Source organism: Pseudonaja textilis, chromosome 9 (genome assembly GCF_049901715.1).
Source record: "Pseudonaja textilis isolate UNSWEBS1 chromosome 9, rPseTex1.2, whole genome shotgun sequence".
Taxonomy (NCBI): Eukaryota; Metazoa; Chordata; class Lepidosauria; order Squamata; family Elapidae; genus Pseudonaja; species Pseudonaja textilis.
The window spans coordinates 13,359,138-13,379,330 of record NC_141998.1 but is presented as its reverse complement, the minus strand read 5'-3'; the positions used below and the strand labels follow the sequence as shown (position 1 = coordinate 13,379,330).

The 20,193-nt window shown below is 41.1% G+C and overlaps 1 protein-coding gene across 2 annotated transcripts; it reads right to left on the bottom strand.

Moving 5' to 3' along the window:
- Positions 1–632: 632 nt before the first annotated feature.
- On the bottom strand, positions 633–18,213 carry DUSP26 (dual specificity phosphatase 26). Of its 2 annotated transcripts, none has more exons than XM_026718068.2 (4): positions 18,027–18,213; positions 6,284–6,566; positions 3,307–3,521; positions 633–1,257 (listed from the first exon to the last, which is right to left on the bottom strand). In XM_026718068.2, exons 2-4 carry the CDS (start codon positions 6,460–6,462, stop codon positions 1,058–1,060), a joined length of 594 nt encoding a protein of 197 aa, XP_026573853.1. In that variant the 5' UTR covers positions 6,463–6,566; positions 18,027–18,213; the 3' UTR covers positions 633–1,057. The 2 variants fall into 2 exon arrangements, with proteins under 2 accessions (XP_026573853.1, XP_087795040.1); XM_087938914.1 differs by having other exon boundaries at positions 6,313–6,566; positions 18,027–18,141.
- Positions 18,214–20,193: the final 1,980 nt, after the last annotated feature.

The following is a 20,193-nucleotide window of genomic DNA, read 5'->3' as shown; positions in this document are numbered from 1 at the left end:
GAGTTGCTTTCAAATTTCATTGTATTGATGGAATGCAATGACAATAAAGGTATTCTATTCTATTCTATTCTATATCATCCTGTCCTTGAATGGCTGGGTGGACTGGACATTAACTGAACCACTATAAGCCCATCTATTTGCCATATGCTAAATAAATAAATAAAATGTGGCAACTGACTCATATTTATGATGGTTGCAGTTGTCTCAGGGTCATATGATCTATTTTTGTGACCTGACAAGCAAAGTCAATGAATGGAGAAGTCAGATTCACCTAAAAACTGTGTTACTAACTTAAAAACTGCAATGATTAACAAGTACTGTGGCAAGAAAGGTTGTAAAATTAATAACTGTCTTGCTTAGCAATACAAATTTTGGTTCTATTATGGTCATAAGTTGAGGGGTATTTTATAACATTCTCTTCACTGGTCTGCAGCCTATTTCTATTAAATACCAGGGGAAGATATCATAAACCAAGTTCTCCCTTCACATCTTTTAGTAGTGGTGTTATGGGGATGTTTTCTTTTTTCTAGTTCAAAGAAATCTTCTAGCATATTTTCCATTCATAAATGTGGCAGAAATTTCTGAAAGGCTCTTTCAGCTTGGATGTGAAAAATAAAAACCATTTAGCATCCTTATGTTCTGTAGAACTTTATTTTGATTGTTAAAATACATTGGGGCTTGCCACTTTTTAAAACAAAAGCTAGAAGCAAATAGGAGGAAACAGATCACAAGACATATCACTCCATGGGAATTTCAGCATTAAAAGCTTCCTCAGTATGAGGTTGGGACATTGTCTTGGAAAATGGCTTTGGAAAGTCAACAGGGAGAGGGAGAAAGAAAACCTTTTCCTCTCAGAAACCTGAACTTGATCATCTCTAGTTGAGTCCTGAACCTAAACACTGAGAACATTGGAAGTACATCTTGAAACGTTAGAGCTGAACTTCTGTGAGGCAGGATCTGTGGAAGGTTGGTATTACCTGAGCCCAAAGTAGGCTAGTAATGCCTCATGTTTACCAACACAAATTATGCTATTGTGGTTTCCCAATGACTCCTCTGCTTACAGTCTTCTCTTCAGCCTGAGGGAGTTGTCCAGGGTAGTCAACTGGCGTAGGAAACCCCGATTGGGAATAATACCTCGATGGTCCTTGACGGTCTTTATGGCCTCCACCAAGGTCAAATGGTGATAAATCATGAGGTAGGCAAGGACCAGGGTAGCTGATCTGCTTACCCCCACGGCACAGTGAACAAGGATTCTCCCTATGGGAAGAAGGTCAATTTAAGAAAATGTCCATATCAAACATCACAAAGAAGTCAGGGGCCCAGACATTCAGTGTAAGTCATTTATTTCAGACTTTTGTCAGGTGCCCTGACAAAGAACCTCATAGTATACTATATCTTATTAGCTTTCCAGCCAGTGGTGGGATTCACATTTTTTTACTACCAGTTCTGTGGGCATGGCTTGGTGGGCTTGGCTTGGTGGGCATGGCAGGGGAAGGATACTGTAAAATCTCCATTCCCACCCCACTCCTGGGGGAAGGTTACTGCAAAATCCCATTCCCTCCCCACCCCACTAACCTGTTTTCCAGCTCCATTCTCCTCTTCAGGGCAACCAAAGAAGACCCAGCCGATCAGCTGAGACTCGGGAGGCAGAGAATGGATGGGGGTGGGTCCAATCAGAGGTGGTATTTGCTGGTTCTTCAAACTACTTAAAACTTTCACCACTGGTTCTCCAGGACTGGTCAGAACCTGCTGAATACCACCTCTGGTTTGAACATAATTTGAAATTATTTATTTATTGTAGAAGGAAAGGGATAATCCAGGGGTGGAAAGAGAGGAATCAGCTTGCAGTCTTTATGTTCCCACAAGTGGTCCTAGTCCAACCCTTCTTGAATTAACACTTATCTAGTGCTGAGCATTAATTGACTAAATTCTTGTTATAGGTATGAGCAATAAATCAGCTTAACTGGAACTTAATGTATAGTCCTGATTCTTTGTGCCTGACATTTATTTAATCAATTTACATGGTCACCTAATTCACAAACTGTGACTGTTGGCAGCTTCCATAGAATTGCAAACCAGAAACAAACAAAAACAACACAAATCACAACATATCTCCATCAATCCCATACTACAATCTTTCAATTTCAAATGATTAAAGATGGGATCATTCAATATTCTGGCTTTATATCTGGGAGGAAAAACCAATTCTTCCAGGCCTTACAGAACACCAACAAATTTGAATTACCCACATCTTAGGGTAAGGGTGAGGGATAGGTCATTCCAGGTGTCAAGTACCAAAACAGATGGTACACTTCCTGAATCCCACCAGATGTTTTATAAAGAGGATCCAGAACATGTACATACTGTTAGATCTTGTGGGCTGAGCAAAAGCCTTCTAAACAGACTATTAGCTGTTTAGGCAAGAGCTGAGAATCTAAAAGGATCCCTGAGCTACGTGCCAACTCTGTCTGGGGAGAGTGCAACCTCACTAAGAACTACAGATGGAAAATCCCCAGGTTCAGATAGTCCTTGACTCACAACCAGTTATTTAACAACTATTTGAAATTACAATATCAGTGAAAGCAATGGGGGTCACTTATGATTGGTCCTTACAGCAGCAGTCATGTGATCAAAATTATTGCAGTAGTCATGTGATCAAAATTCTGGTGCTTGGCAACCAACATGTATTTACAACTGTTGCTGTATGTGGGTCATGTGATCACTATTTGTGACCTTCCCAGCCAGCTTCTGACAAGCAAAGTCAATGTGGAAGCCACTTTAGCTTAACAACCACAATTCAGTTAACAACTGCAGTGATTCACTGAACAATCGTGGCAAAATGGTTGTAAAATCGGGTGCAATTGGTTTAAGAACTTCCTTGCTTGGCAATGTAAATTCTGGTTGAGGGCTACCAGTACTCTACATAGACATATTCATCATCAGAGGTCCAGCTTGATTTCAAGAATTCCTTACTTTGTAGTTTGCACTTCATTGTTTAAAACTTTATCACCTCCCCCATGGCTCGGATTTAGCTGTAAAAAGAGCTTAGAAAGCAAAAAGAGAGAGAAGAAAATAAATCTGCTAAATACAAATTGTTATATTTTGGGGAAGCTGCTATAGGTCAAACTCAAACTGGTTATACAACCTGAGAATATGAACTGGATCTCAGCAATGTTGCATTAGAAAGATACTCTATTTTGTAAACAATGGAATATCAATTGATTGTATAGTTTGAATGAGAAACATGCACACATACTGTGTACCTATTCTAGTCATGGGTCAAGTCACACTTTTCTGTGGACTCACCTCCACTCTTGCTCAGGGCTTTGTGGATGAAATCTGCAGCAGGCTGAAAGTAGGGGCTCATATCAAAGGTGGGTGAGTCATGTGCCTCAATGCCCAGGTAGCAGATGCCAGTGCCTTCATAGTAATCTGCGCCTCCCCGCCACTTGTTGTGAGAAGCATTGAGGATGTGGGTGATGTTCAATCGGGCCAGCTCACCTCTATTGGCTGCTATATCTCTACATGGAGGGAATGATAAAGTAAGGGTCATTCACAAATTCTCAATGAAACAAATCACCAGGACCTTACATCCCAGAGTTCTAAAGGAGCTGGCAGAGGTCATCTCAGAACCACTGCTCGACATCTTTCAAAAATCCTGGAGCACCGGGGAACTACCAGAGGACTGGAAAAGAGCTGATGTGGCTCCCATCTTCAAAAAAGGAAAAAAAAAAACAGGAAACTACAGACCAATCAGCCTAACATCAATACTCGGGAAGATACTGGAAAAGATAATTAAAAAACAGATCTGCCAACATCTAGAAATAAGTAAAATAATAACTAGCAGTCAGCATGGGTTTGTTAAAAATAGATCATGCCAAACCAATCTTATCATTTTTCAACATAGTGACCAGCAAAATACTATGGACATAGTATTCTTAGACTTCAGCAAGGCATTCGACAAAGTAGACCACAACTTACTTCTTGGGAAGCTAGAAAAAAGTGAGAAAGATAGAATCACCTCCAGATGAATTTGCAACTGGCTGACAAACAGTACTCGGTGAGTAGTCCTTAATGGGTCTAAGTCTACATGGAAGACAGTAAGCAGTGGGGTGCCACAAGGTTCTGTTTTAGGCCCAGTACTCTTCAATACTCTTCCTCGGTGGCATAGAGGTTAGAGTGCAGTACTGCAAGCTACTCCTACTGCAATTTGGCAGATCGAATCCCACCAGGCTCAAGGTTGACTCAGCCTTCCATCCTTCCGAGGTGGGTAAAATGAGGACCCAGATTGTTGGGGGTAATATGTTGACTCTGTAAATTATTTTGAGAGGGCTGCACTATAAAGTGGTATATAAGTCTAAGTGATATTGCTAATATCTTCATAAATGACTTAGATGAGGGATTAGAAGGGGAATTTACCAAATTTGCAGATTATACTAAACTGATAGGAATAGTAAACACCATAGAAGATAGGCTCAAGATCCAGATGAATCTTGACAGACTTGAACACTGGGCCCTATCTAACAAAATAAATTCAATGTAGAGAAAAGTAAAGTCCTACAATTAGGCAAGAAAAACCAAAAGCACACATATAGATTGGGTGAAAGCAGGCATATTAGCAGTAACTGTGAGAGGGATCTTGGAGTCTTAGTGGACAACCAGCTAAATATAAGCCAGTGGTGTGCAGCGGCAGCCAAAAAAGCCAATGCAATCCTAAATTGCATTGAAATAGGGATACAGTCAAGTGAGGTACTACTACTACTCTATAAAGCCTTAGTAAGACCACACCTAGAGTACTGCATGCAGCTTTGGTCACCACACTATAAAAAGATGTTGAGACTTTACAAAAAGTGCAGAGAAGAACAACCTGGATGGTTAGGGGATTGGAGTCCAAAACAAATGAAGAACTGTTACAGGAACTGGGCATGTCTAGTCTAGTGAAGAGAAGGACCAGGGGAGACATGACAGCAGTGTTCCAATATTTGAGGGGCTACCACAGAGAGGAAGGGGTCAAGCTATTTTCTAAAGCACCTGTAGGCCAGACAAGGAATAATGGATGGAAACTGAACAAGGAGAGATTTAACCTGGAAATTTTCTGACACTGAGAGCAATCAACCAATGGAACAGCTTGCCTTTGGAAGTTGTGGGAGCTTCATCCCTGGAGGCTTTCAAGAAGAGATTGGACTGCCATCTATCAGAAATGGTGCAGGGTCTCCTGCTTGGGTGGGGGGTTGGACTAGATGACCTACAATGTCCCTTCCTACTCTGTTAATCTGTAATCTGATCCTTCTCTTGTTCCCAGAATCATTGCTTCTATCCATTCCTTCTCAAGTTTTTTTTCAATCTGCATTTAGCTGGCCTTTTTTAAAGAATATATGGTGGAGTTTTGCTAAACCAATTCCTAGCAAATGGCAGTTCTGCAGTCAGATTGATGCCTGGGATTGCGGAGGTTCATTTTATTTTGGACCAGTTAACACAGAAGCTCAGAAACAACTGTGCAAAAGATCCTGTCTGATCTTTGATTCCTGCTGCTCTTTATCATTTGTTGGAAAAGCCTTTCAGACTGAGCTACACAGTAACTTTTTTACCCAATTGAATGTTTCCCCAATCTTGTGAGAGTATCTCCTCTGTCCTTGAAGACAGCAAATGAACTTCCTGTGCACCCAGCATCTGTTATGACAATTTTCTCCTCTATCAGTGTCTTTCTTCCTCCAAATTTGTCCTGAGATAACTATAGTAACTAATACTATAACCGCTGATGATAGAATCCTTCTTTTAAATTTTGTTGCATTATATATTTAACAAGTGATTTGTGGCAATATAGTACAGGTAGTCCTTTACCAACATTTATTTAGTGACCAATGTTATGACAGTACTGACATGATTGGTTCTCATACTTACGACAGTCACAGCATCCCCATAATCAAGTGATCAAATTCAGGCACTTGGCAACTAACATGTATATATGATATGATCATCATTTATAAGCTTCTTAGTCAGCTTTATACAACAAAATCATAAGGAAAGCCAGACTCATTTAATGACTGAAGCAAAAAAGAAAGGTAATAAAATCAGATGCAATCACATGGTAACTCACTTAATGACTGCATCAGTTAGAGATGAGATTCTGGTTTCAATTGTGATTGTAAGGTGGGAACTACCTGCAAGTTCTTTCTTTTCTTTCCCCATCTGAATCCTTTCCCTAATCGCCACTATGTTGCCCCTTTACTTCTTCCCCACCTCCTGGAAGTGGCCTGCCTCCAGCACTGGGATCAATACGTACTGATCTCCCAGGTAAAGTCCTGGACAGACCTCATCCACATGGTTACAGGCTGTCTTCCCCGTGTACAGGAGTCTCTCAAGTTCAAAAACACTGAGGATGGGGTGGCTGACGGTGTCATCATGCGTCCTCCAGACAGGAGATCTGGATGTATTCCTGGAGAACCGAGACATGAACGCCATGGGTGCCACTGTGCCCCCTGTTGCATCCCGGGCTGCTACAGGGGGCTGGGCTGGGGCCCAGACAGTATTTCTGCTATGACCACCACCCACGGTTGGTTTCTAATCTGAAAAAGAAAGGAGAACGGTATCAGAAGCATCATCTCCTGAGATTCTCATGAACTTGGACATTTCCTGTATCAGCTGCATTGTAAATGTTGATCCTGATCCTGTAAAGAAAATTTTAAAAAGGCATTTTTAAGAAGATTCCTTCTTAAAGGTATTTATTTTTTTATTATTGATTTATTATGAAATTTATTTGGCACCCATCTCGTATCAAAAACTCTTACAATATAAAACATTAAAAACATTAAAGTCATCAGTTATAAAATAACAAAGTTGATAAAACCAGATAAAATCATTAACACAAGATGGCAAAGGAGGTGCCAGGGGGTGCATGGGGATGGGGTAGGATTAGATTTTAATTAATCAAACACCTCCAGTGTGATGTTCCCCCATTAGGTCACCAAGCCATCTGGCAAATCCAGATCTTAAGGCTCTCACAAAAAGTCAGGAGGATGGGAGCCAGTCTCACCTCAGGGGTTAAGATGTTCCAGTGAGCAGGAGCCATGGCAGAGAAGGCTCGTCTCTGGGACTTCAGCCAAATCAAATTCCTTGGCTGACAGGATCTGCAATCTGCTCCTTTGATTATAGCTGAATCAGCACTAGCATTGTGTGTGTGTGTGTGTGTGTTTGTGTGTGCGTGTGTAGAATATTCTAACAGAGCAGAGGGAGGGAAAATTTCAGGGGCTGCAAGAGAGGCTGTAGCCAGAGGACACTTTAACATACAAGGGATGGGAAGGGATGGTGAGCTCAGAACTAGTCATTTATTGTTAATGGCCTAAAGTCCCTGGGAATGGGTGGCCAAACAATTTAGTAAGTGAACAAACAAATGAATGAATGTTTGGCTAATGGTAGTTCTCACGCAGGGTTCAAGCCCTGAGTTAAAATGTAGGTTCTTTCCACTGAAGAAACCAGCTTCCTTCTACATCATAACTTTACTCAACTTACCTCCTCAACTTACAACCACAATTGAACCCAAAATTTCTGTTGCTAAGTTAGACATTTATTAAATGAGTTTTCCCCCATTTCTTTCTTCCTACATTTGTTAAGTGAATAACTGCAATTAAGTTAGTAACATGACTGTTAAGTGAATCTGGCTTCACCATTGACTTTGCTTGTCTGAAGGTCGCAAAAGGCACTGTAAGGCACTATAAGACACTGTAACCATCATAAATATGACTCAGTTGCCAAGTGAATTTTGATCACATGACCCTGGGGAAATTGCAATGGTCATAATTGTGAAAAATGGTCATAACTCACTTTTTCAGTGCCATTGTAACTTTGAATGGTCATTTAATGAACTGTTGTAAGTTGAGGACTACCTGTAGTTTCTGAATAAGCCCATTTGCAAAATATTATGAATCAAGATCTAACCAAGCATCCAGGCTTATGCAAGCAAACTGTCAGGGTTCCAGAAAATGCCACTCCAATTAAAAACTCAGAGACAGGCATTTTCTCAGTTTCCTTTTATTAGAATAGGTATACTAACATATCTGGGAAATCCTGAATCTGAAAGTTCTGGGTTTCCCTCCAATAAGTAAAAAATTACAAATCCACCCCCTGCCCCCATCATTCCATCACATGCCCCAATCACCATCCATCCCAACTTGAGATGTCCCCTCTACTACAGCCAGGTGATTATGTCTAACCACATACTCTCCATAAAATCCCCTCTCCCATCTTCCCATGCTCAGGAATGTGGCAGCATGGAAGCTTCTAGTGCTAATATGGCTTCAAAAGCTGTCACTAACCAGTCTTCAACTCTTTAAACTTAGCATATTGTGCCAACGTAGTCGCTTGATTTAAAATTATGGGAACACTATTAATGATTTCCTTATACAGATATTGCTTCCATGTAGAAAGCTATGTGTATATGAGAAAATTATTGTTACAGGTGCATGCAGTTAGAACACAAAGTCATCTTAGTGTGCCTTTTCCTATTGTTTTGCAGTTGCTGAAGGAAATTCAGTCCTTGAGTTACATCAGTTCCTCTATTAGGAAAACAAGAGCTAGTACATCAAACTTCATTCCTATGATTGATGGATTGATGGATTTATGGATTTATCAATGGTTCAACTTGGAGCAAAATACATCTTCAGTAAATAACAATTAAATCCTTACAAAAACAATATGATGGAGAAACATTAAAAACAAACTATGAAGACCCAAGGATGAAAAATACTGGGAAACATTCCTAGTCGAACCACAGACAACTACAATGATCTAATACATATCGATTTTACAGAAGACAATGTTGAAAAAGCACTACGCAATCTAAAGCCATCTCTATCTATTGGACCGGAGGGAATATGTGCCTACTTCTTAAAAAAGCTATCCACTGCCATAGCCGAATCTCTAAGCATAATCTTTGAAAAATCTTTCAGGACCAGCTCCTTGCCAAAACTATGGTCACATGCCACGGTCCCCATCTTCAAAAAGGGAGACCCCAGTCTAGTTGAAATTACAGACCAATCTCTTTATGCTGCATCACCTGTAAAGTCATGGAATCAATTATTAACCAATCCATCATCCTCCATTTAGAAACAAACAACCTACTCTCTAATAAACAATTTGGTTTCAGGAAAAAACTATCTGCAACTCTTACACTGCAAAAACATACGGACTACACAACTCGATCAGAGCAAAGCAATAGACACAATCTACATAGACTTCTGTAAAGCCTTTGATTCAGTGGTACATGACAAACTACTCCTAAAACTAAAATCTTATGGTATCTCTGAACACCTGCATAACTGGATAGAAGCATTCCTGTAAAACAGACAACAAATGGTCAAAATTGGGAGCCCTATTCCAGAGAGGCAACACCCAGCCAGGCTTCAGGGGCCCTGTCCAGCCTAGATACGCTGCCTGCCCGGTTCCTTTCATTCTAGTTCAACCTGCAGGTGCCTGGTATGTACCACCTCCCCAACCATGACCCAGGCCGGACCAAATATCATTTAAGGCCGGATTTGATGGTTGCCATGAACATTTCAATTACTTCCTCACTCTAATCCAATCCCATACAGAACAATTTGGGAATCAATACGCCACAGAGCGCGATTTGGTTATGGCCATAACAGATGGGATGAATGAAGGGGATGCTTCAGATGAATGAAGGGGATGCATCAATTACACAACGAACAAGCCCCCCAAATTATACGATGTAAACGGATTTATTCAATGATTAAGACTCAGATTTGAAAATTCAGGCAGGGTGGCAGAGAATGAAAAGAAATTAATGGAAATGAGGCAAGGCAAGAGACCCTTGTCAGAATTCATTTGGGACTTTAGAAGGGTCACAAGCCACTCATGGACTGGCCTGAAAGAATGACTTTACACTATTTTTAAAAAGCCATTGATTCAGAAGTAAAAAAGGCCTGTGAAATTAGGGGAATCCCAGAGACCTTACAATCGTGGTATGTCACATCCCTCAGCTTAGTTTGCAGCATCAGCCCACACAAGAAACCCCTTCCAGCAGCCCTGTCTAAGAGAATTGTGGCTAGGAGGCCATTTACCGGATCAGCTGAACCTGCTCATACCCAACCTACCAGGGTGCTGAAATGTTACCAATGTGGCCAAGACAGCCAAAGAGCAGCAGACTGTCTGGCCCCTGCTCCTGTACCACAAGCTCCACGGTCAAAGTCTAATCCAGCTGTTAGAGGTCAGAAAAACCAAGAAAGATCTCCAGTCAGAGGCGGGTTCACCAAACACAGCTGGGAAAGCCCCCTCTGTGCAGATGGGAGCAATGGACCACCAGACCGCCACCACGTCCCCAAGAACGTGACCTGCGAAGATGACCCAATGGTGAGTGATCCCATCATACCTTTTACAGTCAAGGTCAAGTTAGCGATACCAAACATGGGGGAGGCCAGGGAGTTAGAAGCTGTCATTGATACTGGGTCTTCTAGATGCCTTATCGGACTCCCCATCGTTGAACAATTGGGCATAAAGACTAACCCGCTAAAACAGCCAATCAGATTTGAGCATGTGGATGGAACCTTAATTGGGGGGCAGCCAACCAAATGACAGAATTGATCAAGATGGAATTAGGCCCTCACCCCAAACTCATATGCTTCATAGTGGCCCCCAGGATGTCAGAATCAATCATATTGGGTCTTGCTTGGCTAGACAAATGGGCCCCTACAATCAAATGGGAGGATGGATTCAGGAAAATCCTCATTGGACCGGGCCCATTGCCCCCTCTTCCTCTCACAACAGTCAACTTGAAACCAACCCCTGAGCCAGCATCCACAGCATCCCACCTTCTCCCAGATAACCCCCAATTACCCAACCAATACAAAGACTTGGCTGAAGCATTCAGTGAAGAAGAGTGTAATGTTTTACCTCCCCATCGAGCCACTGATTGCAGCATAGAATTAGAACCCGGGGCAAAACTACCAAAACCAAAGATGTATTCCATGACACCTGCTGAAATGACTTAATTAAGGAAATACATCAACCAAAATTTGGACCAAGGTTTTATTGAACCTGCCAAATCAAGATTAGCTGCCCCCGTGTTGTTCAAAGACGGCGGGTTGAGATTATGTGTAGACTTTTTTGATGCTGTGTACGTCAAAAACATGTACCCTCTCTCCCTCATGAAGCACTTATTGAACCACCTGTCGAAAGGCAAGGTATTCACCAAGCTAGATCTCAGAGAATCTTACTACTGGGTACACACCAAAGAGGGAGATGAGTGGAAAACAGCTTTTAACTGCCCTTTGGGTAGCTTCCAATTCAAAGTCATGCCTTTCAGGCTTCAGAGGGCTCCCGCAGTGTTTATGCAACTCATCAATGAGGTGCTACACCCACACTTTTATCGGCGGGGGGGTCCTCGTATATCTTGATGACAAACTTCCAGCTGCCAAATTATATGTGAAACTCTCAAAATGTGAATTCCACAAACAGTCGCTGGATTATTTAGGCTACTAAATATCCAACCTGGGAATTGAAATGGACCCTGGAAAGATGAAAGCAGTGCTGGACTGGCAACCCCCCAGAACCCAAAAACAACTTCAAAGTTTTTTAAGGTTTGCCAACTTCTATAGACAATTCATTCTGTCCTTTGCTGAAGTTGCCCTCCCTTTAATGGAGCTATTAAAAATGGGCCCACCACCTACCAAACCAAAGCCAAGTCAACCCCTGGCTTGGCCTATGGACTGTCAGAAAGCTTTCGAGACCTTAAAACACCTCTTTGCAGCTGAGCCCATCCTCCAGCACCCAGATGTGACCAAGCCTTTTATTGTCCAAACTGATGTGAGTGATGTAGTGGTGGCAGCTGTTCTGCTGCAAAAAGACTCTCAAAACTGACGGATGCCCTGCACTTATGTGTCCAAAAAGCTGACGGACACAGAGTGAAGGTGGGTGATCTGGGAGAAAGAAGCATTCACCTTATGATGGGCTTTATTGACTTGGAGCCATTTCCTAGAAGGGGTGCCAGATCCCTTTGAGGTATGGACTGATCACAAAAACCTTGAGGCTCTAAAGACCCCTAGGAGATTATCACCCAAACAAGTCTGCTGGGCCCAATACTTCAACCGGTTCAACTTCAACATTAAATATATCCCTGGAGGGAAAAACATATTGGTGGACGCCCTGTCCAGAAAACCTCAGTTTGACAGCCACTGAGAGGAAATAGTACAAGCCTTAATTTTAGAAGCTCAATTGGCAGGCCAAGTAACCACTCAAGCCCAACCCAACTGCAACCTCAAATGCCTGGAAGATAAGCTGACCACAGAATTGAAAACTGCCCTTTTGGTTCCTGGACCATCAAACCAAGTTAACAATGAATGAAGGAGTAGCTTTATCTACCCACAACCCTAAGACTACTGGTACTAAATTGTAGCCACGATTCGTGGCTGGGAGGCCACTTCGGATTCTTAAAAACCCTACATTTACTGAGAAGACAGTTTTGGTGGCCAAAACTGAAACCTGACATTAAGGACTATGTAAAAAGTTGCTCAATTTGTGGCACAATGAAACACAGAACTGGAAAAACCCCTGGCCTCCTTCAACAAGTCACTGAACCAACCCAACTATGGGAAGAAATCGCAATGGATTTTATTGTGGAATTACCTGAGAGTGAAGGGATACGATCATTTGGACTGTAATTGACTTATTCTCTAAACAGGCCTACTTTATAGCCTGTAAAGGACTTCCATATGCTAAGAAGCTTGCAAAGCTATTCGTGAAACTTGTCTATAGACTACATGGAGTACCAAGTAGAATAATATCAGACAGAGGGGTACAATTTACTGCAAAATTTTGGAGGGAATTTTTGAAGTCCATTGGGTCCTCCCAAGGATTATCCTCAGCTTTCCATCCTGCTTGTAATGGAGCAGCGGAGAGGGCTAACGCCATGATTGAACAATACATTAGATGCTATGTAAATTATCAACAAGAAAATTGGGCTGAGTTATTACCTTTTGCAGAGGTTGCTTACAATAATGCAGTACATAGCAGCATGGAGTTGACTCCATTCCAAATCAACACTGGAATGGATTTTGTCCCTATGCCAGAGTTACCTAGACAACCTCCCTCATCCATGTCCCTAACAGAATGGATGAACTCATTAAAGAAAGGTTGGGAAGATACAAAAAGGGTTTTACCGAAGCTGCAAAAAATTATAAAAAACAGGTGGATAATCCCTTCAACCACCCTTTAAAGTGGGAGACAAAGTATATTTGACAGCCAAGTATCTTAGGTTGAAACTGCCCAGTAAGAAACTGGGGCTAAAATTCTTGGGTCCGTTCCCAATTTCAAAAATAATCAATCCGGTCACTGTACAATTAAGTCTTCCTCGACTATTAGGGAAGATTCATCCAGTATTCCATTGTAGTTTACTAAAATCAGCTGCTACATCAATGTTAAGACCACTGCCAATTGCTCCCCCTGACCCATTAGTGGTACAGGAGGAAACACATTATGAAATTAAGAAAATTCTTGATTCTAGATTATACTGTGGATGATTGCAATATTTGGTCTTATGGAAGGGATACCCTCTTTCAGATGCTAGTTGGGTAAAGAGTTGGGATGTCCATGCTGATCAATTGGTTCCCCAATTCCCTGAGGACTTCCCCCACAAATCAAAGGGTCCTCGTGGAGGGGAGAGAGAGGGTTAAGGACAATGTATCTGTTTTGGTTGTTTTTCTTTTAGGAGAAGGAGTTTTCAAACGTTCAAATGTTCTACCATCATCGCAGTGCCAAAGAAGCCCTCCATCAAGGAACTGAATGACTACAGACCAGTTGCTCTAACATCTGTAGTTATGAAAATCTTTGAAAGGCTTGTGCTGTCCCACTTGAAAACCATCATGGATCCATTGTTAGATCCCATGCACTTTGCATTCCGAGCAAATAGATCTACAGATGATACTGTTAACATGGCTCTGCATTACATCCTACAACACCTTGAATCTCCAAATACCTACGCAAGGGTCCTCTTTGTAAACTTCAGTTCAGCATTCAATACCATCATTCCAGACACTCTTCTAAGTAAATTAAATCAACTAGCAGTACCTGAACACACTCATAAGTGGATCATAAGCTTCCTAACAGACAAGAAGCAATCTCAACTCCTGCACTTATTATTAGATTTGTCCAATGTATATATGATTAAGGCTCTCTTTGAATATAAAAAACAGGAAATCAGAAAAACAGAATGCTTTTGTCAAATAGAAGAATTGGAACAGTTTTGATCTGATCTTCAAAAGATCTATAAGATATGCTGACAATCTAGGCTAAAAAAAACAGCCCATGATGCCTTTTACATATTACTAAAGTGAAGATACAAAACACTTTCTGTTGAATGACTATTTTTACTCTGTCTGTTTCCATCTACTGAACTACTTCTTTGCTTTCAACTCCATGCAGAGTTGCTGCTGTCCAATTTAGACAAATTTACCCTGTCTTTTGTTAAAACAAATAAGCAAGCTGAGCCCTAAATGCCACCTCTGGATTTATTAATAGGTTTTCTAACATTTTGCATTAGCTTTAATCAAATTAACATGAAGGTGGGAGGACTCTTTTCTCTTAATGCCTGTACTGACAAAGTTAAATAAATCAGGGTCTGTATGGGCTCAGTTGTTGCTTTCCTTCAAAATGAGGTTTTGCCAGCCACAGTTATACCAATATGAGGGAGGGCTGACAGGGCAGAATGTGCATGAAAAGGTCTGGCAGGTGCTAACACTTTGGACAGAGAGCTAAGAGCAACAGAGGAAATATGCTAAGAGCTAGGGAGGAGAAGAAATTGTGTTTTCCTCCTAATGTAATCTCTTGTAATAATGTTGATTTTTTGCTGGCAGGACCTGGAGAAGATTTTGAAGAAACCCATGGAATTCCAGGAAGGGGAGACTTCTCTAGATTCTGGCTTGCTATATTTGGTCAGAAATGGCAGCCAGTGATAGAAGTGCAAGTTTAGAGAGTCAGTTTCTGACATTTTCACTTAATAAAGAATGGCGTAGTAGTGTTAAGGAAAAATTCATTTGAGTTCACAAAGAAACACTCTTGAATATTTACTGAATCTGGTTATTAAATTTTCTGGGTTCACATGATACAGTGAATCATAAACTAATCAAATGGGCATGGTTCACCCAGCAGGCTAAACAAAGAAAAGAAAAGAAAAATAGAACATTAAGCAGACTTATGCAAATTCGCCTACCTAATTAGGTTAAGGATAATGGCATGAACATAGCTAGAGGGATTCCAGATACCGTATCTTGTGTCCTTGGGTTGTTTCCATAATCCTTGATGACTGTCCATACAGGATAGGGCTTTTAAAAAGCTTAGTCCAAATCACCTAGAGATCACTGGGTTGCTTGTGATGTTTTAGACTTAAAGTTCCATAATCCTTGACTGTTGTCCTCCCAGGATAGGGTTTAAGAGAAGCTTAGTCCAAAGCATCTAGAAGACACTGGGTTGCTTTTCCCTGGATCACAACCAACATTAGGCTAAGCCAGGAAAGTGCAATCTGATTTAAAGACATAGTAGGCTCAGAAAAAAATGCCCCAAATCAGGGCAAAGAAGTCAGAAGGAAAAAAAAATCATGCTATTTAGTTTCATCATTAGATTTAGTTTCTTTTCAACTTATAATTACATTAAAAGTTCAATGGTAGTTTTTATAGGTCTTCTGAAGAGTCATACTCAAGACTTAAAGTTGCCAAAGACCAAATTATCTACCCTTAAGTAGCTGGACCAAATGTTGGTTGCAAAAATAAAACATATTTTTGCACAATCGGCTTCTGGATAACAGAACACAGCTTCCTCGCTTTCCAATGGGGCCCCATCTGGGATCATTCAAAGCTTACTGGGAAACTCAGTTGAGAATGTTTCTGGTGTGAAGTCATACAGGAGACAACTCCAGGATATGTGGCATTCTGTTTTCTCCCTATTGAATAACTGCATCCAACCTCCATAGAACCAGAAACTTAAAGAACTCTGATCATTCTTATTTTAGAAATTGTGCCAAATAATCACATCATGATAAATCTGCCAAAGACTACTGTTGTTACTGAGGGTATATGTAATCCTTTCACTAGTTCCCAATTACTAACATTTCTCCACTGTTGCCAGCAACCTATTTTCTGTGCTTGGAAGACATTCAGGGGTGGGTTTCTACCAGTTCTGTCCACCTCTGTAGAACCGGTCGCTCTGAAGAGCAGCAGATATAGAACCGGTTCTATGTCTGCTGATGTTTTTGCCTACCCGGGCTGTCACCTGAATTTTATTTCCTGATTTTTCAATTTCAGCTACCTAATGAGACACAGCTGCAGTTAAAAAAGCAGGAAAACAGGGCTGTTTCAAAGGCTGCATCTCTGCACACAGCATAATGATGACGATTTACAGGCGCACAGCTCACAGCATGCCGGGGATGCTCCTAAATCCCAAACCGGTAGTTAACCCTGTCGTATCCCACCCCTGAAGACATTTAATGGTCCATTTCCCAGTTCTCTCCATCACCCAAAATCAGGATAATGGCACTGGCAAGTATAATCCACATTTTAGTAATGGAGACCATCTGGAGATGTTGGTGTGTGTTCATTTATAAATGAAATCTATAGGCTGCTCAACTCAGAGTGACTCTGGGTGGTGTATAAGATAAAAACAATCTAATATGATTCAAAGAAAAGAAGACAATAACCCAGAGATCCTTACACTGTGAACAAGCTAACAAAATTTCCATAGCAGCCCAAACTTCCTTACCAAGGGCCTGGAGAAAAAGGAAGGTCTTTCAAGTGTTGAAAGCACAACTGGATCAGAACAATTCAAACCTCTGGGAGGTGGTATTCCAGAGGGCAGATGCAGTGGCCAAGATGACTTGCCACCTAGGTCTCTTCAGATAACATAGTTTTAATGATAAGTACTACATCATGCTTACTTTGTCAGATTTACTAGACAGGCATATATTTTTAGCATTTAGGAATATTTAATCCACTTAATCACACTTCTACAACACAGTTGGATAAAGTTGCAGACATACATCTTCATTCTATTTTATCAAACATCCTTGGATACTGTAAAGTTCTATGCTATTCTCACTATGTGAACAAATGTTTATTCATTATTTTAAAGCAAGTTAAAACCAGTGACCATTGCAACATGGCAAAGCATTTGGGTGTATCTTCAGCTCCACCTTTCCTTCTGTTCCAGTGTTGTATGTGCCATGCATTTCTCTCTTAATAATCTGCATGGATGATTAGAAGAGAAAAAATACTGACTTGTTCCTCGTTGTTCAGGCAAAGAAGCCATCTTTTCATCCTGTGCATTACACAAGGTTCTTTTGGAAGCATAGAACCTGATGTATGGATTATCTGATCTATCTTTACAATCATGCTGTGTGGGAGACAATTCATAGTTTTATTTTACATAGGCAGAATAACTAAGTACAATTTGGATTTGGGGCATCTTGTCTTCAGTGTTCAATTCAACCTCTGGATGAAGTCAAAGGACTTCATCTTTTCCACCCTTCTGCTACCACTTTGCTCATCCTGCAATGGTCTCTGTCTCCTGGCCCAATAACCATTTCAATTATATAAGGACCCTTTGGGCTCTGACAGGCATTAAGAAAACAGGAAAGTCACTGAGGACTGTGAAGGCTGAGATGGTTAGGAATGAAATCAGTTCCTTCATGCTTAGAGATAACAAGGGACGTATCCTACAAAAGTCCAGGTATCTGTCAAAATGATCTAAATTCCTTTTCTGAGTGAAGTTGTTTAAAGGAATGACCAAGATCACAATTGCTGGAGCACCACTCAGTCTCAGATCTTTCTCCCTCTCCTTCACCATCCTTGAACTTCCAACACAACCAAATCCATTCAGCCCCAGACAGACAAAAACATGCACAACATAGAAAGAGAATCAGACATAGACTTCTTTGGCCCTGAGGAGGAGAGGAGTGATCAATTCTGCACACTTGGCAGTCAAAGAGAGAAAAGCAGAACACAAGACAGGAGACAGCCCAGTTCTCTTACCTTTGTTAAAGCTGTGATTTTTTTTTTCTCAGGCAGCTGGCAAATCTAGTCAGCCATTTCTCCCCTTTTCTGTGCTGCTGTTCCTGCTGTTGCTGCCACTCCCAATGTTATGGCTGTGAGGAGGAAAAAAGGCTGCAGTCTTCACGTCTATTTTAAGCCCCGGCATGTCCAGGGGAACATTTGTTTCCTATCCAACAATGGATGACAGAGAGAGAGGGAGGGAGTCAAGGCAGCATAGAGGCAGTTGCTTTGACTGAGAGACACGTGGAAGCACACACAACACAGGAGAAGCACAGCTACCCTCTCATCCACTGTGTGTTTCCAGGCATGTGGGGTTGCTCATGCTGGCTCAACAGGAAAAATGCCCTTTGCAAAGCATTCCTGGGAAGTGTACAAATGACAGTAGGCCCATTGTCCGACAGGGAAGTGGGCATTTGAAAGTGACCCCAAAGGGCAAATTCAAACTAGGTCTTGGTTGCTAGGTCAGGTTTGAAGTTAAGTGGGGAGAATCTGTTTTGGTTAACATAACTGGACTAAGAAAAATGGAGAGAAGGGCTGAAAAGACTCACAGATTTGCAAACAATCTGGAATGAGAATTTTCTTTGTGTTCTTCTTACCCTCAGTCTGATGAACATGAAATTATTTTAATTTTAATTTTTGCAAAAGGATATTTTGGTGAAATTATCATTGCTGAATGCAGAGATCTTCCACTAGCTTTTAGTATAAGGTGAATAATGCAGGTTTTCCCTAGTATAACTGTCTCTTTAAGGTTGGGCAGCTTCTCTAGTATTCAAATCTTCCACAAAAATATAAAAAAGACAGAAGTGTCCATAGGAATCTTTTTCAGATCAGTAAATACAAGTCATTGTAGAAACTGAAAATTGATGAAGAAACGTGCTATTTAAAACAGCTTTTGTTATTTTGCAACAATAAAATTTGCTATCATGTCACCCCTAATGTGTCAGCTACTGAACTTTTCCCATTCAACCGAAAGAATGAACTTCTGGGAACTAGATGTTTCAGAAGGAATCCTAAGGAATCCTAAGACAATTCAAGTACGGTTTCAAAGCAGAGTCTAACAGCTCCCAGGCATGCAGTGATACTTAAAGGAAGTTAGGACCCCTCCCCTTATCTTGATGTGTATTTTGTCAAACAAAGAACCAACATGTTAATTCCCCCTCCCCTCCTCTGGGAACGATCTTTTGAAGAGTTCTCAGGAAGTATCTTCCGGAGCTGGAATTTTTATGGTCCCTTGTCCCCTTGCTGTCTCTTCCAGAGGTGACAGGTTTCTGGGGCATTTGGCTCCAATCCTTCAGTTGTATATCATTGTGTAGGTTATACAAATTCAATATAAGATTTAATATATTCAGGTTACATCAAAAAGGATTTCTTTACCAACTTCCCTCCCCCCTTCTTCTCCAATTGAAGAATGGCAGATACATGGATCTGACATAATGTTTCTTATTATTAGGCTACAAAAGCTACAAAATGCTTATTGTACTGAGAGCTACAAAGGTGTTTTTGGGCACAGCCTGGATTTGTATCTATTCCATGTTCTTAATATGAAACATAATGAGTTTTAATATCCATGTTGACCTTGACTTTATCATACCACAAATATCCATGCCATCTAAATCTCATGTTATGTGCTTCTAACTCCAAAAGCAGCATCCACTCTTTCATACTGTTAGTGATTGGGGACAAACCCCCAAGCAGAGTGTGCAGCAGCAGTCAAGCCAGGCAGCCAAATGAGAGGGGCTGGGCCCAAGAGTATACACACACTGGAGACAAAAACTGTTTGTAGTTTTAAATAGTTGTTTAATCCATTCAGAGTGTAAGCATTGTCAATCAGTCCATATGTCATTCACAAATATATCCATCCAATAACTTAGTCCATTAACTAGTTAGTACTATGTCCTTATCTGCTTGTAAATCTTCTCCTTCCGATACCTTTCTCTTGAAGACAATGCTGAGTATTCACAGGATATCAGCTCACCAAGGGAATAGTCCTTTTGTTCAGCAGAAACGGTATCCAGCACAGTAGCCAGCAAACAGTAACAAGCAGATGTCTCAAACAGGAGTAAGCAGCAGACAGGCAGAGAGCAGAGAGACCAGGGAGCAGGGCTGTTACGTTTCTCTCACTGCCTTTTATTGCCGCTTGTAACCG

Bases quoted from the DNA above. Each gene is read 5' to 3' on its own strand.
- DUSP26 (XM_026718068.2), bottom strand. From the start codon at position 6,462: ATGGCGTTCATGTCTCGGTTCTCCAGGAATACATCCAGATCTCCTGTC. The intron at 3,522-6,283 runs GTACGTATTGAT...CCCTCCATGTAG, and splicing joins GGACTTTACCTGGGAGATCA to AGATATAGCAGCCAATAGAG. The intron at 1,258-3,306 runs GTGAGTCCACAG...TTCTTCCCATAG, and splicing joins AGCCCTGAGCAAGAGTGGAG to GGAGAATCCTTGTTCACTGT.